At 35.3% G+C, this 24,123-nt stretch overlaps 1 protein-coding gene and 1 long non-coding RNA gene across 2 annotated transcripts; one reads left to right on the top strand and one right to left on the bottom strand.

Moving 5' to 3' along the window:
* Positions 1-9,173: 9,173 nt before the first annotated feature.
* LOC138338527 (uncharacterized) lies at positions 9,174-10,124 on the top strand. The gene has a single exon (XM_069289497.1). It carries the CDS (start codon positions 9,174-9,176, stop codon positions 10,122-10,124), a length of 951 nt encoding a protein of 316 aa, XP_069145598.1.
* A 3,479-nt stretch (positions 10,125-13,603) lies between these two features.
* On the bottom strand, positions 13,604-22,702 carry LOC104649214 (uncharacterized). Its single transcript, XR_743181.4, has 3 exons — positions 22,136-22,702; positions 21,708-21,789; positions 13,604-14,515 (listed from the first exon to the last, which is right to left on the bottom strand). It is a non-coding gene; the product is annotated as an uncharacterized lncRNA (long non-coding RNA).
* Between the last annotated feature and the right edge of the window lie 1,421 nt (positions 22,703-24,123).

Genomic DNA, 24,123 nt, shown 5'->3' with positions numbered 1-24,123 from the left:
TATGACATATGCTAAGGGCTAATCTTAGTCCTCTTAGAGGACGACGATGCCGGTTACGCCTTGGGGGTATTTTGGGCCGTTACAAGCTTAGTATTAGAGCATAAGGTTGATAAATCATAGTATTGATGTCTCACGAAACCACGTCTATGTAGGGTCTTATTCATAATCATGAAGCGCACCACATTTATGAATGAGAGACTATGTAACGCTTAGAAACTTTCACTCTCTTGTTATTCCTTAGTCGTGCCTAACAGTCTTAACTCTATCTAGTCCTTTCTTCTAATAATTTTACTGTGCTTATAGGCAATGAATACAAGGAGGAACAATGCTCGAACGCTCGAGGAGGAGAATTTTAATGAGGCGGTTCCCCCTCAAGATCCTCAAAACCCTCAAGTTCCTATTGAAGTAGGGGCTTGATATGCTCAAATTATACCTCTCTTGAAAAGTATAAGTTGTCGTAAACAAGTAGAGAATCAAACTAGTAGTTTTGGATCTATCCCATGAGGAAAATGATTTAGACTTAACTTCAATGTGCAATTATGTCTTTTTAGTCAAGTTTCATTATAAAAAAAAGAAACTAAAGGGGGGGGGGGGGGTTGTGAAACAGGTTTCTTTAACACTTCTAAAAGAACAAGTAAGCAAAAGTAAAATTGAGTTATTATCATGTTTTGAGACTAACTAGGGTATATGTGTTCCCCATAGGTTCATAACATTGTATTACTAGAAACAACAATTTTTCCCTAGTCTTTTGCATGTAAAGTGGTAAGTTATGTATCTCCAAATGCCTGTTCCGGCATCTATAGAATTTCACTCCGTACCTTGGACCGGCTAGGTGTGTATAATTTACTAACCCTTACCGTTACCTCATATTAGATATCATAATCGATGTATGACTTAGTTATTACTTCGCACCAATCGACACTAGCTTATTAGATAGTATCCCACTAAATCTATGTTGATAATTGTTTTCCTATTACTACCTCCTTGGTCCGAAAAGTAGCAATAAGGCTAGTTCTAATGCGTGCACTCATTGAAAAGACTTCTAAATTAAATAATCATATCATATATTATTATAAGTGGGAACAAAAAAATTTAAAACTTGAATTACGATTTTACCCTTACTATAAATTAAAATATTATAAAACATTTAACTATTTAATTTAAAGAATAAATTATTTCATTTTAATTAAAATGTTGATAGACTTTTGCACTTCCTTAGGTTAATTCCTAATTAAAATATCTAATTTAATAATACCTATTTTCTATAATATATATATATATATATATATATATATATATATATATTCTCTTTTTTGAGATTTTAAATGTCTAAATAATTTGATTATTGTTTTATTGTCTATCTACAATTACTATGATTAAATTAAATTATATTACATTGGTTAGTAAAAAGAGCAACCCTCCATCTCCCCATGTATAAGATCATGATTATTTCATTAAATATACAAATTCTTCAACTTTTCATCTTCTCTTTTAATTATTAATAATACTCAGTTATGAGTTAATGACATTAATAGTCTTTAATTTCTTATCTTAATATCAATTGTAGAGGTAAAGTTACGTCTCCATTTATAATTCCTATAAATATTTTTCTTAAGAAAACTAAATGGTGAGGCTCGTAAGCCACTTTTATATAAATCTCTAACTAATGGAGGAATATTTTTATTCACCAATTACCTCCTTTTGATGAGATTATTTCGGCTATTTTCAGGTACCATTTATGTTATTTTTTTGTTTAAATATGATAATATTATATAAGATTTTAATAGTGATATTTTGTATCCTACTTTCATCATTATCACTTTAGATGACTATTTTTTCAACTGGTTTGTTGTTTTATGAATTCTTGAATTGATTTGGAATCTTATATTTGTATATTGTATTTTGCCATGTAAAATATCATTTTTTCTTATTCATATTATATCAGCTCATAGATTATCACAATATATTATTCTACTTCTTTTATTAATGTGGATTGTAGGAACACGTACAAAAACTTGATGGGTATTGATGGAGTAACTCATTCTTCTTATTGAGATTTTTGTAGCTTTAATGATTATTCATCCATAATTTTGCTAGATATCTTGTTTGTTTACAATTTATTTTAACTTATCTTTTAATATTATTTTTTATTTAGATTTCAATTTCATAATCGATAAGCTAATTTTTAAAAACTAAGACATTTTCAAATTGATGTATGTTCAAATAGTTTATGTTATCGACGTATATCGTGAAGAAGACTCTTGAATTTGATAGGATATGGATGAAAGAGTCAATAAGAACTCGAAATATTATGTACTAATTTTGTATTTATTTTTTAATCTACATTACTATTGATCAACGTCTTATGAAGCATGTACACATTGTATTTTTTTCCTTCTCTATTTTTTCTGTGTTTTTTCATCTTTATTAGACATCTTAATCTAGTTTTCTATGAAGTCGTTAGTCTAAATACTTGTTTGAGATCAAATTAGCCATTTGTAACTTTATTAAAAGTTTGCTAACTATTAACCAAAGTTTAAAAGTAAAAAGTAGATTGCTTAAAAATATTTAATTTGAAGAATCAAAATGTGCCACTCATTGTTGTTTTATGGTTATACTATTAGTTAAGGGTCATGCAGTGAGTGCCTATCTATGTCATGCTTAGAGCCAACACATTGAACTCATTTTCACCTATTATTGCAAGCGCTTTCTAGGATGGATATTATATATTTTCAGCTATCATGCTTAATATTTCATTATTTTATACTTTTTACAAATATCGACATGCCGGTTCAACAAAAAATTAATTAGTCCCTTGGGGAAAAGAACATTGGCAAGAAAAACCCAAAAGAGGATTGTGAGGTTGGCTACTCATACTTCATCCTAACACTCACTTTCCATTTATCCCACCCCAACAAAAAGATCATGTCATTTTCTCCAATGCATAAAAAAATATAAGTACAGGGTGGTAGGTGAAGCTAACCTGAGATGCATAGCGACAATAATCTCTCAACAAGTGGGGGTCAAGTTTTTCGGAACCCGTTACATCAGTACTAGGGTCACCCTCGGCGGTGCAAACATCAATATCCGCACAACCAGTGATACTCCTCTCACTGGTCACCGGTATGGAACTAGACTCCCCAATAGCCATCTCTTGTGCCCTATTCTGGCATGCCTCCTCATCCACAAAAAATCCCTCCTAGCAGCCTATAGGTCCGTCCTCTCTTTCATCTATGCACGAGCATCATATTCTGCCTCATTTGTATGGCCATAACGGTGCCTTTTTGCATGACCGCATGTATTAGGTTGCAGATTAACAAAAGGATTGAACAAAGCTCCATCATTGTGTCCTCTTCTATCGCGATAGGCACACTATCCGGCTCTGTCCCACTCATCTCTAGAATGGCGTCAATATCCACTCGAAAACTTGACACTGCATCCTGAAGAGTAGTGAGTTCTATGGTAGGGGTTTGTCGTTCTAGCACCCATAACTTGAAGGCGTCAAGGCACTAGTGAACCGCCCAAATTTTCTACTCAGTCTAGTGGGCCACTCTTTTGTCTATTCGGCTATCAACCTCAGCAATAGATTTCTGCATCGCTATATTTGGCGAATTAGGGTCATAATCTGAGCCAATTGTCTCTAGACCTGTGCTAGGGGGACCAATACTTTAGATGGGGGCATGGACTGGGATGAATTCGGGGCTCGACTGGACGCACGGCTGGAATTAGCCGAGGTGGTATCTATAGATTCTGAAGTAGCGTGGTAGCCCCTTGGGAAAACTCTACTGTATCTGCCAAATTCTCACTCAATGGATGCATCCAACTCTAGTCCCGCTCCGTGGTGCCATTTCATTGGCCAACCTATATCAACAGTCCTCACAGGACTATGGAGTGTATCACAGTGCCAGATTGGCACTCCAGCATCCTGCATAAGTGGAAGATGAGATAAGAAAAAAGGTAAGTAGTAGAGTACTTGAAATCCATATCGTGTATCACCGTGATCAGCACCTTAGAAAAATCTATCTCCAACCCCGCCACCAAGGCTGCTACCACCGCCCTATCATAGGTAATGACATTATCATCATTTCTCGGTGATAGGCGGTGTCGAACCAACAACTAAAAGAACTTTGTTTCAAAGGTGAGGATGTCCTTCTTAATCAACCCTTGGGAGTCTAACACCCAGTCTAACCTCTCACTGTCTGTCGGAGATATTGGCGAAGCCATTTATTCATTGTCTCTCTCTACTTTGCGGTCCTCTGAAACACGCCACTTTTGATAATCTCCAACCTGTATTAAAATTCTGGAGTCATGGGGGCCCATTTTGTCTAATTGGTGGGTCCATATATGTACTGGAGGAGGGTGGCCTATGAGATGTCGAACCGGCACCACCAAACTAGTATAAAGGTGAGTTGTTCGTGTTTGGCAGGTTTTGCCCACCTATTGATAGAGCCACTGAGAGTAGCCACATAGTAAGCGTAGAACTCTCTGACTATCTACTCATTGTAGGTACCCATAATCCATGCCATCCAGTCTAACTTATTTCGGTTAAATAATCTTTGTACCTTGAGGATCCGTGTGCAATCTTCTGGTAAGAACAAGATGTTCTACTGTCACCAACCGTGTTATCACACCCTTCTCATTCTTCATTTTGGCATCCCCATATACCTAGTGTTGTCCATCATCGCACCACCTGTTGGGTTCATCAAAAATGGGTGCAGAATCATCTACTCGGGCTGCGGGTGCGGACTCTGTGCTAGTAGACTCATCAGAAGAGGCTTGGTAGTGACTCTCCAATCGAATGGCTACTTAGGAAATGTACCTTAGGCAGTGGCCGCATTTGACCCCGAATGTTTGGTCGACCCTGATGCAGATTAAAATTTGGAGTCTGATACTTCTTCAGAAATAGAGGTCGCCCCTGTCGGTTAGATAGTCAGTTTGCGTTTCTCATCAAACTGGGAGGCAGTAACTATGTTAGGAACCACCTTTCGGGGGGGTGCCCCTAGTGACTCTTGAAGCAAGTGTTGGGGTTGTGCCACCCAGGGAACGTATTCTAGATCTTTCTTGTTATTGTAGTTAGCAACCATCCAATGATAGGGGGCCACTAACTAGGACTTTCCCCTTGAGTAGATGATATCCTACGTAGGAGCCATTTGTACATGTAGAGTAGTTCTTAGTATCACTTCAACAATACTACACACTTGAAACATGTCGGGCGAAGACAATTTGAAAAATAAAAAACATAGTTTAGTTCTGGAGAGTCAGGTCGATGAGCACTAAAAACGGTCCCTCGATCAATTGATGGTCTGTTAATAGGGTTTGTCGTCTGACACTTAGAATTATTTAGCTTAGACAGAGAATCATACTTCTCAGATTGAAATGAAGAACGTCACTGTAGTCTACTTCCGTCGTCTAACACTTAGAAATAATTTTAGAGGTCAAGGAAATCAGGTACTGTGGAGGAAACAATGGACGTGAAGAACGGTCCTTCGTTTCAGACTTGGACAATTTTAGGTTGGTCAAATCGATGGACCCAATCGATGACCCATCGATCGATCAATTATTCGTCGACGGGGTATCGTATGGTTGGTTTGAGACAAATTTCATGCCTTTTATTCACTGTCCAATTGTTTGACATTTTTTGATATACTCATGTTTAGACAATCAACTATAACACCCACAAAACTCATTCATTATTCCTAGAGTTTCGTTTTAACATTATTTGTGCTCTAATTCATCCACATTACGAAACCTTAAGTCATAATTTCAAAAACTACAGATAAAGTGACATTTTAGACAGACTACAAGGCAACATAACTGCATTCTATCATTCAAAGGGACATACTACACATATTTTAGCATTCAATTTTAGTGAATTAAGTCCCACAATCAAGACCCACTTCTGGATTTATGGAAACAACTATGAACAAGAATTCAAAGTGTAATGAAATCGAAAAAACTTTAGTTTGGAGTGGTGCGGGGTTGAGATGAACATTCAAGCAATAACCTACGCTGCCAAACATAATCACTGTGCAAAGAACAATAGAGAGAAAAAAGAATTTGGGAAGAGAGAGTTTGGAGAATTTGAGGGATTCTAATTTTGAAGTGAAATGGAATATGGGTGGATGATGGTGTGTGGTAAAGGAAAGAAAATAAAAGGGAAAAACAGTTTTGGAAGGGAGTTTATCGGCCAGGTCGGGTCGGGTCAGTGGCAGTTTTGATCTACGAAACCTCATCGAGGGTCCACTGATTGCATCTAGACCTAGAAATTTCAAGAGACATACCTGGTATGTATCGACACTATCGACAGTCCTTAAAATGAACAATCGCCCGCCGATGGGGTCTGTAGACATATGCACTAGAATTTTTTTTTCTTCATATTTTTTATTTGGTCCGTGCACAGGTAATACCATTAGGCCATTCCTTTTGTGTCTTTATGGAGAATTTTGAGACACAGACCCTACACTAATCCATACACAACACTAGCACACAAGAAAAAAAATGAAAAAAGATTAAAAACAAAACGAAAAAAGCGACTGTTCCTACAAAGAAAATAAAACCTATTATTGGCTAGACGATAGAACTTGGTTGCCTCCCAAGAAGCGCTTGATTTAATGTTGTTTCATGACATAAGCTCCTTCATATCTAAGACTTCATCAAGGTGATAGGCCTCAACCATTTTATGGACACTCTCCGCATGCGCTAGGTAGATTTTAATCATTTGCCCCATGAGTTTGAACATTGTACCCTCCTTATTCTCCAACTCAACTTATCCATGTGAGAAAACTTTTGTGATGAGGAATGGCCCTGTCCACTTGGACTTGAGTCTTCCTTAAAACAAGTGTAGCCTAGAGTTGAATAAAAGCACCAAATCACCAATCGCAAATTCTCGCTTTTCAATCCTTTGATTGTGATACTTCTTCTTCTTCTTTTAGTAGATGACTAAACTTTCATAGTCTTTGAGGCGAAACACATCAATCTCATTCAACCCACTTAGTCTTTGTTCCACCGTTTCATTCCAATTTATCTTTAGTTTCTTCATGCGCACATGTCTTTGTGCTCTAACTCGACCATCAAGTGATAAACCTTCCCATATACAAGTTTGTATGGAAACATTCCTATGGGAACCTTATATGCATTTCGGTAGTCCGAAAGAGTATCATCAAGCCTTATTGACCAATCTGTTCTATTAGCATTCCCTATTTTCGTAAGAAATTGCTTGATCTTTCTATAGGACACCTCAACTTGCCCTCCAGTATTTGGATGATAAGGAGTAGCCATATTGTGGCGAACCCCATATTTCTCCAATATCCCTTTGAAAAACTTATTACAAAAATGAGAGCTTCCATGACTAACAATGGCCCTAGGTGTGCCAAATCTGGAGGAGATATACTTTTTCGAGAACGTGGTGACATTCTTTCCTTTGTTATTAGGAAGCACTATATCTTCCACCAATTTTTACACGTAGTCAACCGCCACAACTATATACTTCATCCCATGAGAAATCACAAACGGGCCCATAAAATGAATGCCCCATACATGAAATAACTCAATCACCAAAATACGATTTAAAAGGAGATCTTGCCTCTTCGAAATTCATTAATTTCGTTGGAAACGATCACATAATTTTGTGAATTCGTGAGCACCTTGGTGAGTGTTTGGTAAATATTAGCCGCACTGCAAAAATCTTATGTATAGTCTGGATACCGCTATGGTATCCCTTCTCTGTCTCAATAACACTCCAAGAGAAATCCCACTAGCATCACGCATCACCTCAAATGGTTTACTCCAATATGGGGAAATAATAGTGGATGTGGACACGAATTTCTCCTTTAGTTATCCAAATACTTTTCAACACGGTGACATTTGGGTTGTGTAATGCACCGGCCATCATCCAGTTATGTATGATGTCGTATTCTCCGATATGGAAGAGGTCGCTATTGAGGTCTTCATGGATGATTTATCTATGGTCAGTGACTCCTTTGATTGGTGTTTGAGTCATTTGGCTGAGGTACTCAAAAGATGTGAAAATTGCAATCTTGTGCTTAATTGGAAAAAATGTCACTTTATGGTGAAAGAAGGCATAGTGTTGGGCCATCACATCTCCGAGAAGGGGATAGAGGTTGATCGAGCTAAAGTCGACGTTATAGAGAGGCTTCTTCCACCCATATCTATAAAAGGTGTGAGATGTTTTCTTGGATATACAGGATTTTACCGAAGGTTTATTAAATATTTTTCAAAAATTGCAAATCCTTTATGCAAACTACTCGATAAGGAATGTAAGTTCTATTTCAATGAATCCTGTTGAAAAATATTTGGAGAATTGAAGGAGAAATTGGTGTCCGCGCCCATTATTAAGTCTCTTCAGCTCACCACTACAACTAATGGAGAACGAAACCCAGTTGCCCTAGGTAATCTTAACGATGCTCTGCCTCTTGAATGGATAGATATGTATTCTTCTTTTTCTTGTTGTTTTCTCCCATAATCTCAACTACGTATTGATAAAGGTTTCTTCTTCTTCCTCATGTTGTTGGTTCAATCTTGTTGAAACAATATCAATTAAAGCTTTGCTTGAGACAAAATTTCAGGTGTGTTCGTTCTTCTAATCGATTTATTGTTGTGTTGCGAATCGATGTGTATTCTTCTTTGTGCAATTGTTGTCTGTCCTAATCTCAACGACATATTGATAATGTTGTCTTCTTCTTCTTGATGGTTGCTGCAATCTGGTTGAAACAAAATCCATTAATGTTTTGCTTGAGAAAAAAATACAGGTGGGCCATTCTTCATATCGACTTGTTGTTGTGATGTGGATAGATGTGTATTCTTCTTTGTATTTTTGTTGTCATATTAAAGATGGTATTACTTAGTAAGTTGAGGTTCATTATGTAAATAGGAGAAATTAGAGGAGTAGTTAGCAAATAGGTAGTTAAAGTAGTTACAAAATATTCTTCTCTTTCCTGTATAAATACTAACTAAACATGTTAGTTACAGGTAGAAAAGACTTAACAGATTGTATAATGCAACGACGAGTTTTCTTCTTCTTCTGAACTTCTTCTGAGAATCTGCACATTACAGATTACTCAATCTTCATAGTTTTCATGGTATCAGAGCCTTTGGAGGCAGTAAATGATTGTTCAAATCACTGCATATCATCTACATAAGCAACAGACGAACCCATGGCAACAGTTGATAACGAGCTGCCTGAAAAACTAAGCCATAATCATTCTCTGTTCTTGAACACCATTGACAATTCTTGTCTATTGCTAAGTTCATTTCAATTGACTGGAGCTGATAACTACTCAGTATGGAGTCGAGTATTAAAGATTGCAATTATAGGTCGAAATAAGTTGGGATTTATCGACGGTTCATGTAAAAAGGAAGCATATGGTCCAAATCTAGTGAATCTGTGGGAAAGATGCAATGAAATTCTATTATCTTGGATCATGAATTGTGTTTCAAAAGAGTTACTTGGAGGTATTATTTATTCTACAAATGCTGCATCTGTATGGAAAGATCTGGCTAAACGATATGATAAAGTTAATGGATTTTGTATCTTCCAACTACACAAAGAAATTGCCACTGTGAGTCAAGGTACTAGTTCAATTTTAACATATTTCTCTAGATTACGTGAGCTGTGGGTAGAGTATTATAGTCTAACTCCTGTTCCATGTTGTGAGTGTGTAAATTCAAGAGAATTTGTGAAATTTGTACACAATAAGAAGTTACTTCAGCTTCTTATGGGGTTTAATGACTCATATGAACAAGCTATAGGACATATATTGATGATGATACCTCTACCTTCATTGAACAAAACATATTCAATCTTAATTGAAGGAGAAAGTCAGAGAACCATGTCACAAATCTCCAGTAGAGCTAATTGTTCTGAACTAAATGCCATATTCACTTCAGGAAACAATACTAATGCTATGGTCCCTAGATTAAGACCTTACAACAATTCTATCTATGATCCAAATGCATTCTGTGATTACTGTAAAAGAACATGTCATACACAGGCTGATTGCTATCAGCTTCATGGTTTTCCCCCAGGATTTGAAAGAAAGAAGAAGAATCCTAAAAATACATATCAGGGGAGAGGAGGCAAAATATTACTGCTCACAATGAAGTAAGTGATGTTGATATATATGTTAATAGAGGTGTAAATTCAAGAAGACAGGGTTATGGAAGAGGATCGATAAACACTGAACATGTTGAATATCAAAAAGGCATGACTATGATGCATGAACAATATAATCAGATCTTACACATGCTTGGACAAACTAATATGCAGCAAGAAAATTCTGAAGGAGCATCTACATCACATTACAATGCTAATGTAGCCCAAGCTAATTGCTCTTCAGTAGGTGAATCAGCAGGTAATGGAGCTGCTTTTATTGTAACTTCAACCATGACTGGCTGGATAATAGATTCTGGTGCAACAAATCATATGACTCCTAACTCTGATATTCTTACTCATAAACATCCACTTCCTAGTAATAAACCTAGAAATATTCAATTACCCAATGGTGAAACAAATCAAATTACTCATATAGGTTCCTGCAATATAACTTTTCAAAACACACTAAGAAATGTTCTTCTTATTCCTGAATTTAAATTCAATTTACTATCAGTTTCACAAATTACTAAGGATCTTAAATGTGTTGTGTGCTTCTTTCCTATTTTTGTTACTCTCCAGGACCTCTCCAATGGGGAGGTTAAGATGATTGGTATAGAACATGATGGTCTTTATATACTGCCTAACAAATCCTTATCTTCTCTCAACACAAATGAAAAATGTTCATCACATTTAGCACATGGAGACAATCACTTCACAGATTCACAAGCTTTATTGTGGCATCAAAGGCTAGGACATACTTCTTCCAATGTTCTGGCTCATCTATTAGATATTTCACCTAGTAAATGTTCTAAAGATCTGCATAATTGTATCATTTGCCCCTTGGCAAAACAACATAGATTACCATTTCCAAATAGTACTACTAGTTCTACTTCTCCTTTCCAGCTATTGCATATTGATTTCTGGGGTCCTTTTAACACCCCTACCTATGATGGACATAAATTCTTTGTTACTATAGTTGATGATTGTACCAGATTACTATGGTTGTTTCTAATAAGAATGAAGAGTGATGTTTGTGTTGTTCTGAAAAACTTCTTCATTTTTGCTAAAACACAGTTCAATGCTGTAGTTAAAATGGTTAGAACTGACAATGGATCTGAGTTTGTAAATGCTGAGTGTCACAAACTATTTACAAGCTTAGGTATTATTCATCAGAGAACTTGCATACATACACCTCAGCAAAATGGTGTTGCAGAGAGAAAACACAAACATATTCTTGAAGTGGCTAGAGCAATCAAATTCCAAGGGCATATTCCTATCAAGTTTTGGGGTCATTGCATACTTGCAGCTGCTTACATAATAAATTTGTTACCTACTCCAGTGTTACATGGTAAATCTCCTCGTGAAGTGTTTCATAAAACTAAACCTACTATACAACATTTGAGAGTTTTAGGGTGCCTGTGTTTTGCAAAGAATATGTATATACATGATAAGTTTCAACCAAGAAGTATTGTTCCTGTTCATATGGGATATAGTACTACTACTAAGGGTTATCTTCTCTACAACTTTAAGGAAAAACAGTTCTTCATTAGCAGAGATGTGGAATTTAGGGAAACCCCATTTCCATTTGCAGTTTCTTCTTCCACTGAATGACACTTGTTTCCTTTTGTCAAAGTTCCATTAGAAGCATCACAGCCTGTGTCTCCATCTTTTATGGTTGAGTCTACTAAATAGTCTGCAGAATTGTCTAATTCTCAAATTTTTGAGGTTAGAAGATCACAGAGGAGTACCAAAGCTCCTTTATGGATGCAAGATTATGTTGCTTCCGCTCATCTCACTCCTAGTAGACCTCTATATTCTATTGACAAATATCTTGGCTATGATTATCTGTCTAAGTCCTATCAGGCTTTTCTTTCCTCTTTTGGTCATGAGGTTGAACCTGGTACCTTTGAAGAAGCATATAAGGATCCCAGATGGGTTGAAGCCATGCAGGCTGAGATCTCAGCCTTGGGAACTCATCAGACTTGGAAGGTAGTACCTTTACCTCCACACGAAAAGGCCATTGGTTGTAAGTGGATTTTTAAAATAATATATCAAGCTTCAGGGGAGGTTGAAAGAATCAAAGCTCGACTAGTTGCAAAGGGATTTAACCAAAGAGAGGGACTGGATTATAAAGAAACTTTTTCTCCTGTTGATAAGATGGTTACAGTCAGAAGTGAGTTGGCTTTGGCTGCTGTTGAAAACTTTCATATTCATCAGATGGATGTGTCAAATGCCTTCCTTCAAGGGGACTTATTTGATGAAGTTTATATGAATCTACCTCAAGGCTTTCAGCTTCCTGAGGGATTTATTGTGCAGGGGGAGAAACTAGTGTGTAGGCTCACTAAATCCCTGTATGGTTTGAAGCAAGCCCCTAGACAGTAGAATGTGAAGCTCACAGATGCACTCATCAGATTGGGATTTACTCAGATTCATGCAGATTATTCATTGTTCATTAAGAGAACAAAAACATCATTGGTTATACTTCTAGTATATGTTGATGATATGATGATTACAGGTAATGACTTTAGTCTTATTCAACAAACCAAAGAAGTTTTGCAGGATGCTTTTAAGATGAAAGACCTAGGAGAACTCAGGTATTTCCTAGGAATTGAATTTGCTAGATCAAAAGAAGGGATTGTCATGCATCAAAGGAAATACTCTCTTGAAATCATTTCTGAAGCTGGACTTAGAGCTACTAAACCAGCTTTTACACCTATTGATCCTTATGTACAGTTAACTACAAAGGAGTATGATGAAACAAATGGAATAGGAAAGGAAGATAAGTTACTGGAGGATCCAACAGTATATAGAAGATTAGTTGGAAAATTGTTGTATCTAAATGTTATTAGGCCTGACATTGCTTTTGCTACAAAAACACTTAGTCAGTTTCTTCATCAACCAAAACAATCTCATCTCAATGCTGCACTTAAGGTTGTCAAATATGTCAAGGGACAAGCAGGACTAGGTGTATTATTAACAAGCAAGAATAACATACAGTTAAAGGTCTATTGTGACTCAGATTGGGGAGCATGCTTACACACCAGAAGATCTGTTACTGGATTCATTGTTATGCTGGGAGATTCATTTATATCATGGAAATCAAAGAAACAAGGAACTATATCTAGAAGTTCAGCTGAAGCTGAGTATAGAAGCATGGCAAGTGTTGTAGCTGAAGTAGTATGGATAACAAAACTATTCAAGGAACTAGGAGCTGATGTTGTAACCCTAGCTATCATTTATAGTGATAGCAAGTTAGCTATACAAATTGCTGCCAATCCAGTATTACATGAAAGAACTAAGCATATAGAATTGGATTGTCATTTCATAAGAGAGAAAATTCAGAATGGTCTAATTCATACTGAATATCTGCATAACAAAGAGCAAGAGGCTGATATACTAACTAAAGGTCTTAGCAAGTTTCAACATGAATATTTATTATCCAAATTTGGAGTATTGAATCTGTTCACTCCTACAAACTTGAGGGGGAGTATTAAAGATGGTATTACTTAGTTAGTTGAGGTTCATTATGTAAATAGGAGAAATTAGAGGAGTAGTTAGCAAATAGGCAGTTAAAGTAGTTACAAAATATTCTTCTCTTTCCTGTATAAATACTAACTAAACATGTTAGTTACATGTAGAAAAGATTTAACAGATTGTATAATGCAAAGATGAGTTTTCTTCTTCTTCTGAACTTCTTCTAAGAATCTGCACATTACAGATTACTCATTCTTCATAGTTTTTATGTCTCCCCTAATGTCAAAGACATATTGATAAAGGTATCTTCTTCTTCCTCGCGTTGTAACTGCTCGATCTGGAAGAAATGAAATCCATTAAAGCTTTGCTTGAAAAAATATTCAGTTGTGTCATTCTTGTGATTGAGCTATTGTTGTGCAATAGTCACCTCTATGTAACAATCAGTGAACCCATATATACTCAACTCACATGTGTATTCTTCTTTATGCTGTTGTTGTCTCCCATAATCTCAACTACGTATTGTTAAAGGTTTCTTCTTCTTCCTCATGTTGTTGTTGCAATCTGGTTGAAACAATATCAATTAAAGCTTTGCTTGAGACAAAATTTCAGGTGTTTTCATTCTTCTAATTGAGTTGTTGTTGTGCTGCGAATAGATGTATATTCTTCTTTGTGCAATTGTTGTATCTCCTAATATCAACGACATATTGATAATGTTGTCTTCTTCTTCCTGACGTTGTTGCTGCAATCTGGTTGAAACAGAATCCAATAAAGTTTTGCTTGAGAAAAAATTACAGGTGGGCCATTCTTCATATCGACTTGTTGTTGTGCTGTGGATAGATGTGTATTCTTCTTTGTATTTTTGTTGTCTCCCCTAAGCTCAAAGACATTGATAAAGGTATCTGCTTCTTCCTCGCGTTGTTACAGCTCGATCTGGTAGAAATAGAACCCATTAAAGCTTTTCTTGAAAAAATATTAAGTTGTGTCATTCTTGTGATTGAGCTATTGTTGTGCAATGGTCACCTCTCTGTAACAATCAGTGGACCCATATATACTCAACTCACATGAAAATTCCTTGTAATTACTAGTCTCTTAATCCTCCCCCCAGTAACCCTTTTCTTGATATCTCTTTCTGGTCAGATAGATACAAAGTTACTATCTTGAAAAATTGTATCTTTATGCTAATTTGCAGACACCCTCACCCATCAAAGATCTCTAAATACTCGAAATGCAAAATCTGACACATTACAAAAATTTTAAGAGCTAGAGACCAAAGAACATAATTTAATTCTTTGTTTTCTCTATTTTTTAGAAGTGTTAATTGACCAAGACTTCTCATGTTGAAGTGTTTGTTGGGTATGTAGCAAGAATTGATGGAAAATAGAGGGAAGGAGAGGAATTTGAAAAGCTTAGAACTTGAAAGGTTGGGAACTTGAAAAGTCCTCTAATGCTTGAATAAAAAAGACAATAGTCCCTCATCGGTAATGTAAATGAAAATAGGAGAGTTTAAATAAATAAAAACTCCTATTAATTATTAAAAGAGTTGGAAAGAGGGACCCCCCTTGCGCCGTCGTCGTCGTCGCTCGCTCGTTTCGGCTTCGGCTACGACTTCGGCTTTGGATTTGGCTTTTGCTTTGGCTTTGGCTTTGGCTTTGGAAAATGATCGATTGAGAGATTATTTTTTGGACAAATTTATTTTAATTATTTATTTAATTAATTAAATGGCCAAAAATTATTTTCAATTAATCAGTTGATAACAGAAATTAACCGAAATGTTTTCGACTTTTTAGTTAACCCGATTCGACTTGGATCCGCGCGCATGACCCGTTTTAAATTTTGTTATATTTAAAAAATTCCTGCCATTGTTCTGAAAAGTTGCAAGTTTCAGGAACAGTCAATACCATTTGAAAGTTTGCAACCTTTCATTAATGGTCCTGTCAATTCAGAAAGGGCTGCAACCTTTAAGAATATATTATTCTTGCCTATAAATACCATTCAGTCTTCAGATTATTTCCCAATGAATTTTATGATTTTCCTTCTTCTTAAAAAAACACATTTTTTCGTATATTTTCCTACTGTGGATTGATTCGCTGACAGTAGAGTTTTTGGTATCTATACTCTACTGATTAAGATCATTTTACCCTGGGAGGTTATATTCCATATCAAACCTCGGATACTAGAGGGGAATAATTTCCTTAAGGGGACACTGTGAATTCAATGGACTTGATTTTCTTTCTAAATCTTTAAAAAGAGTATTCAAGATTCTGGTAAGTTTTACAGATTAAATTATTTTTTACAAATAAATTTCTGTTCATCTTATTTACTGGTTCTAAAAATCATAGTTACTTCGTGTTTCTGTATGATTTATTACAACTAGTAATTTCTGATTTTCTTAACATAGATTGGCAACAATCTTAAGGAAATTATTTTAGATATGTGTTTCTGGTGGAGACAAAAATCATTGTGATTTAATACTCCTTTAAGTCATCAATTATAATTTATTGCTAACTTATATTGTATCAATTTTGTTTATCAGAAATGGAAAACATTGGTGTTACAGTGGCTGTTGCTGCACCAACCCGAACTCTTGTATCACAAGTACAGAAACCGGGTAAATTTAAAGGTGTGAATTTCAAAAGATGGCAGCAACGAGTATTTTTCTGGTTTACCACTCTTGGTCTGCAGAAATTTACAAGTGAAGATACTCCAGTACCTACTGATGATATGCCAGACAATGAAAAATTTATGATTGTTGAATCATGGAAACAATCAGACTTCCTATGTAAAGGTTACATTTTGAGTGCTTTAGAGGATGACTTACATAATGTCTATAGTGCAATAACAACTTCAAAAGAGTTATGGAATGCACTTGAGAAGAAATATAAGACTGAAGATGCATGCTTTAAAAAATTTGTGGTTGCAAAATTTTTAGACTATAAAATGGTAGATAGTAAAACTGTTGGATCACAAGTGGAGGAACTTCAACTTATTCTCCATGATCTGATTGCTGAAGATATGGTAGTAAATGAAGCTTTTCAAGTGGCTGCAATGATCAAGAAGTTGCCTCCTTTGTGGAATGATTTCAAGAATTATCTAAAGCAGAAGCGTAAAAAAATGAAGCTTGAAGATCTTGTGATTCGTCTCAAGATTGAGGAAGATAACAGAAATGCCGAAAAGAAGTCGCGTAAGAGTTCAACAATCATTGGATTTAATATTGTTGAAGAAGCTCCTACCAAAGACAAAAAGAGAAAAAAGTCCAACGGGCAGATGTCAGAACAGTCCAAGAAGAAATTCAAAGGCAACTGTTATAATTGTGGCAAGGCTGGTCATAGATCTTCTGAATTGTCATGTTCCAAGAGAGGACAAAAACAAAGGCAAAGGCAAAATTCAAGCAAACATCGTGGAAAAGATGGAAGATGCAGATGACTTGTGTGCAATGATATCAGAGTGTAAATTAGTTGGAAATCCCAAGGAGTTGTTTCTCGACTCAGGTGCTACTAGACATATTTGCTCTGCAAAAGAAGCCTTTGCAACGTACACTTCTGCTGAGTACGATGAAGATTTATTCATGGGAAACACAGCAACAGCAAGGATTGCAGGAATTGGGAAAGTAATGCTGAAAATGACATCCGGCAAAGTGTTGACTTTAAACACTGTTCTGCATGTCCCTACTATTAGGAAATATTTAGTTTCTGCAGTACAACTCGTTAAGAACAGGTTTAAGTGTGTCCTAGTTAGTGATAAAGCTGTAATAAGTACGAATGCAATGTTTATAGGAAAGAGCTACCTCAATTAGGGTCTTTTCAAACTAAATGTAATGGTTATTGACAGTATTAATAAAACTTCTGCTTCTGTTTACTTACTGGAGTTAAGTGATTTATGGCATGCCCGTTTGGGACATCTAAATTACAAAGCCTTGCGAAAATTGATTAATCTAGAAGTATTGCCTGATTTTAAATGCAATAAGTAGAAATGTGAAATTTGTGTGGAAAGTAAGTTTGTTAAACATCCTTACAAGTCTGTTGAAAGAAATTCTAAAACTTTAGACTTAATTCACACAGATATATGCGATATGAAGTCAACACCATCTCATGGTAGGAAAAAGTATTTTATAACTTTTATTGATGACTGCACTCGATTTTGTTATGTATATTTGCTTAATAGTAAGGATGAAGTAATTGATGCATTTAAGCAATACAAAAATGAAGTGGAAAACCAATTGAATCTAATGATAAAAATGATTCGGAGTGACAGGGGTGGAGAATATGAATCTCGTTTTGCAGAGATATGTTTGGAATATGGTATTATTCATCAAACTACTGCACCTTATACACCACAGTCAAATGTTTTGGCAGAACGGAAGAACAAAACATTAAAGGAAATGATGAATGCCTTAATGATCAATTCTGGTTCACCGTGAAATCTTTGGGGGGAAGCTATCCTTACAGTTAATAAAATACTCAATAGAGTATCCCATCGAAAAAAATCAATTCCATATGAGTTGTGGAAAGGAAGAAAACCCAACTTGAAATATTTCAAAGTGTGGGGGTGTTTAACCAAGGTAGAGTTTCCTTTACCTAAGAGGGTTAAAATTGGACCCAAAACAATAGATTATGTCTTTATTGGGTATGCTGTGAATAGTAAAGCCAGTCGATTTTTGGTTCACAAATCTGATAATCCTAAGATTCATGTTAATACGATAATTGAATCAGATAATGCAGAACTTTTTTAAAACATTTATCCGTATAAAACTGAAAGTGAGTCAACAAGTGAAAGACCTAAACGACCACGAGAAGAATCAATGGAAAATATTCTAACTAGTGAGCAACCTAGGCGAAGTACTCGACAACGAAAATTTGTTTCTTTCATACTAGATTTTGTAGCACTATTGCTTGAAAATGAGCCTCAAACATTTAAAGCAACTATGTCTTTGTCAGAGTTAACTTATTGGAAAGAAGCAGTCAATAGTGAGATTGAATCAATTTTAAGCAATCACACTTGGGAATTGACTGATCTTCCTCCAGGAAATAAACCTTTAGGATCAAAATGGATCTTTAAAAGAAAAATGAAACCTGATGGGACTATTGACCAATATAAGGCTAGACTGGTAGTCAAAGGGTACAGACAAAAGGAAGGTCTGGACTACTTTGACACATACTCTCCAGTAACAAGGATAACATCAATTAGGATGTTAATAGCACTAGTAGCAGTGCATGATTTTAAAAACCACCAAATGGATGTAAAGACAGCCTTCTTAAATGGAGAGTTAGAGGAAGAAATTTACATGGAACAACCTGAAGGGTTTATAGTTCCTGGCAAAGAAAAGAAAGTGTGCAGACTTGTGAAGTCACTTTATGGACTCAAGCAAGCACCCAAACAATGGCATGCTAAATTTGATCAAATAATGTTGGCAAATGGATTTAAGATTAACGAATGTGATAAATGTGTTTACATTAAAAACGTTATGAATCATGAAGTAATTGTTTGTTTGTATGTTTATGACATGTTAATAATGAGTAAAGAAATTGACGATATAAATGCTACTAAGCGCATGTTGTCCTGCAAATTCGATATGAAAGACTTAGGAGTTGCTGATTGGATCTTAGGGGTCAGGATTATCAAAACTCCCCAAGGACTAGCATTATCTCAATCTCATTATATTGAAAAAGTATTGGATAAGTTCGATTACTTGAATTTCAATGTAGTCAAAACTCCAATTGATTTAAGTTGTACATTTAAAAATAATGAAGCTCAAAGTGATTCTCAATTGGAATATGCCAGGGTGTTGGGAAGTTTGATGTATATTATGAATTGCACGCGACCAGATATAGCATGTGCTATTAGTAAACTGAGTCGGTACACTAGTAATCCGAATCAAACTCACTGGATGGCTATGAAACGTGTGTTGGGTTATTTAAAATGGACACAACATTATGCTTTGCATTATAATAAATATCCTGCTGTGATTGAAGGATATAGTGATGCAAATTGGATCACCGGGTCAAATGATGTAAAATCCACGAGTTGTTATGTATTCATGCTTGGTGGAGGAGCTGTCTCTTGGAAATCTTCCAAACAGACATGTCTTGCTCGCTCCACAATGGAATCTTAATTCATTGCTTTGGATAAGGCTGGTGAAGAAGAGGAATGGCTCTGAAATTTTCTAGAGGATATTCCATTCTGGCCAAACCTGTTGGACCAATTTGCATACATTGCAATAGTCAAGCAGCATTAGGTAGGGAAGGGAGCGTTATGTACAAAGGAAAGTCTCGTCATATACAATGTAGACATAAAACCATAAGACAACTGCTCTCTAGTGGAATTATCACAATTGACTATGTAAAGTCAAACGATAATGTGTCAGATCCACTAACGAAAGGCTTAGTGAGAGAGGCAGTAGAAAGATCATCTAAGGGAATGGGTTTACGGCTTAGGACAAGTCAGCATGACGGTAACTCTATCTAGCGGACTGGAGATCCCAAGAGCAAGATTCAAGGAGAAAAACAAAGTTGTGGCTGACGGTTCGACATTGTCAATTAACTCAATCCATTCTCAAGATGAAGACAATGTTCAGGAAAAGGTTAAGATTTTAAGGCTTGTTAATGAGGTAATAAAGCTTAAAGTTTTTAATGATTTGCTAAGATTGGTATATTTGACCAAATAGTGTATCTACGAGATGACAAGGTTAGAAATTACCTATGTGAGTGTGAAGTGGAAGCCACTTCAAAGATAATTTTATGTCAAAAGTCTATTCTCTATACACTCATGAAACCAGGAGGTGTTCATGGCTAAAACGAACACAATTGTAAGAATCATAAACAGTAAAGGGTTAATTGTGTGACATATGGTTGTCTAGGTATACACCAAAGTTTGACGGTTCAAAGATATCACTTCTACCGATTGACCGAGTATATCCGACAATTGTTCACTACGGAAAGTCCAACGGGAAACCTACTTATCTAGATGCAATTAATCCTTGCTTGTAAAGTACACAATTGTCCGTGCATTACTATGTTATAGCTTTTCCCCATCAATGTGGGGGATTGTTGGTTATGTAGCAAGTATTGATGGGAAATAGAGGGAAGGAGAAGAATTAGAAAAGTTTAGAACTTGAAAGGTTGAGAACTTGAAAAGTCCTCTAATGCTTTAATAAAAAAAGGCAATAGTCCCTCATCGGTAATGGAAATGAAAATAGGAGAGTTTAAATAAATAAAAATTCCTATTAATTATTAAAAGGGTTGGAAAGAGGGACCCCCCTCGCGCCGTCGTTGTCGTCGCTCGCTCGCTTCGGCTTTGGCTTTGGCTTTTGCAAATGATCGATTGAGATATAATTTTTTGGACAAATTTATTTTAATTATTTATTTAATTAATTAAATGGCCAAAAATTATTTTCAATTAATCAGTTGATAACAGAAATTAACCGAAATATTTTCAACTTTTTAGTTAAACCGACCCGACTCGGATCCGCGCGCGTGACCGATTTTAAATTCTGTTATATTTAAAAAATTCATGCCACTATTCTGAAAGATTGGAACTTTTAGGAACAGTCAATACCATTTGAAAGTTTGAAAACTTTCATTAATGGTCATGTCAATTCTAAAAGGGTTGCAACCTTTCAGAATATATTGTTCTTGCCTATAAATACCATTCAGTCTTCAGAATATTTCCCAACGAATTTTTTGATCTTCCTTCTTCTTAAAAAAACACATTTTTTCGTGTACTTTCCTACTGTGGATTGATTCGCTGACAGTACAGTTTTTGGTATCTATACTCTACTGATTAAGATCATTTTACCCTGGGAGGTTATATTCCAAATCAAACCTCGGATACTAGAGGGGAATAATTTCCTTAAGGGGACACTGTGAATTCAATGGACTTGATTTTCTTCCTAAATCTTTAAAAAGAGTATTCAAGATTCTGGTAAGTTTTACAGATTAAATTATTTTTTACAAATAAATTTCTGTTCATTTTATTTACCGATTCTAAAAATCTCAGTTACTTCGTGTTTCTGAATGATTTATTACAACAAGTAATTTCTGATTTTCTTAACACAGATTGGCAACAGTGTTTTGATAGATTTGCAGATTTGCCTTAGTAGTTTAATCAATCGAGGTAGGATTCCTACCTTGTTTTATGGAGTGTTTCTCTTTGCAACCTTAATCTGCTGCAATTCTTCATTTTTTTCGGTTCTGATCTTACTCCTTCTCCTGCACTTGAAAAGAAAACGTAGATGAATTTGAACATGTGTAATACTTAACTTTAAGAAAGTCTGAAAAAAGAGAAAAATATCATGTCCATCGGTTTATAGGTATATATAAAATTGTTGTAATTAACTCTACTTTTTTGTTCTAAAAATCTGCAACATCAACTGGAAAAAGAGAAACTTAATCAAAAAAATTAGTAACTATAACTAGGAGGTGTTTTTCATTTGGTCTTATAGATAGAAGTTATGTTCATTTTGTGAGAAGTTGTGTGGATTCTGTGATTTTACGAGTTAGAGACCAGATAACATAAATTAATTATGTTTTTTTCTCTATTTTTAAGAAGTCATACCTGTCTGCTCGTGACAAGTTTTGTGTTAATGGACCAAGACTTCTCCTGTTGAAGTGTTTTGATTGTCGTGCAGATTTTCCTTAGTAATTTCATCAACCAGGTAGGAGTCCTACATTGTTTGTATGGAATGTTTGTCTTTGCAGGCTAAACTTGCTGCAATTATCCAATTTTTTTTCCGATTTTGATCTTTCTCATTCTCCTGCACTTGAACAGAAAACATAGATGAATTCGAACATGGGTAATACTTAACTTTAAAAAAGTTTGAAAAAAGAGTAAAATGTATTATGTCCATCAGTTTACAGGTATATATAAAATAATGGTAATTAAGTCTACTTTTTTGTTATAAAAATCTGCAAAAACAACGTGAATAAGAGAAATTTAATCAAGAAATTTAGCAACAACGACTGGGAGGTCTTTTTCATTTGGTCTTACAGATAGAAGTTATGTTCATTTTGTCTTACAAAGAGAAGATGTGTGGATCTTATTGTAACTAGTTGTATGGATCTTAGAATTTTCTTATCCTTTGTTTTTCAATCTATATCTTTTGTCCTTATAAAGGTTATGGTACCTAGTTAAGGAGTGGATGCAACTTGTTGATCATCGTCTCGATGAAATGTACTTACTCGGTGTGCAAACATTTTTGGATTGTGATTTTAAAAAAAAACAAGAGATTAATATGAAATATGATGTCCCTGTGTCAAATGTTACAACAACTTTAGGAACTCTTAAAACAGTTGAGACACGTTTGCTAGTACATGGAATAATTCGCAGTTATACTTTTTGGTATCACCATGGAGAACGTTTGGGTGAGCCATTATCAGAATCATAATATGAAGATGAAGAACAAGATGATGATGCAGTAGACGAATGTGAGAGTGAAGATGAAGTAGAAGAACTATTAAGAGTTTTATATCCTAATATTGATGGAGGAACTACACATACTGATTGTAATGACTTACTTGAGAGGAACCAAATGCTAATGCAAAAAAGTTTTACAACCCATTGAATGATTTTGAGATTCCATTGTATCAAAATTTAAAAGCTTCAAGGCTTTCCACTTTTATGAAGTGTGTTAGTTGACATGTTGACTTTGATGATAAGGGCGAAAAGATGGAAATCGACCAGATTTGACAACTATCTTTTTGAGATTTGTAAGAAAGATAAAAATATTGTTAAACCAGAAGCAATTCCTAAGCATGTGCATTTTGTAAATTAAATATGTTTATTACTTAAAGGCGTTATATGTTATCATCGAAAATGGTCTTTGATAAATTTTGTAGGCTGAAATCAAAGAAATAATTCAAGCAGATCCATCTCTACCTCCTATAGAGATTATTGAAAATTGTTGTGGACCTCAAACTCGTAGCCGCGTATTTAGATTTGGGGGTCGATTAAAGGCAAAAGACATGAAAGGCGGAACTTTTTTGAAAGCTGAGTTGTTATGTGCGCTACATTCAACTCGAGAAGATATCAAATCTTTGAATAAAGAGAACATATCCTTGAATGAGGAAAACAAGTCCTTGCATAATCGTTTGTCTACCTTAGAAGATGCGATGAATGAAATCATGAAAATGAGAGAACTTTTCATGTCTCATCAATTAGATGTAGCAGCTCCAACATCGCGCGTTTCGATTGAATGACCACTACATTTTAAGCTAACCAAGTTAGTAACAATATACCCATATTTTTAATTTATTAGTTGAAATGTAACCCCATAATCAATGTGTGATCAAATATGAATATATGGGTCTTTCAATGTGAAAAATATTCCTGTGACATTTTTTCCAACTGCCAGTAATATGGAATAACAAACTAGATTCCTGTAACATTGCTGATCTGTTTAACATTTTCTGCCCAAATGTTGTTAATCTAGCTCATCTTTTATGCTAGTACTACTTATAGAATAGTTAAATTTAAATTTAAACTGTTAATTTAATTGAAAACAGTTGGTTAGAGGTGGAGATACGTTGAGGATAGGTGACGAGACA

The sequence above is a fragment of the Solanum lycopersicum genome, chromosome 9, assembly GCF_036512215.1.
Source record: "Solanum lycopersicum chromosome 9, SLM_r2.1".
NCBI lineage: Eukaryota > Viridiplantae > Streptophyta > Magnoliopsida > Solanales > Solanaceae > Solanum > Solanum lycopersicum.
Note: the sequence above shows the minus strand (reverse complement) of the source record. Positions and strands in the feature narration are given on the sequence as shown.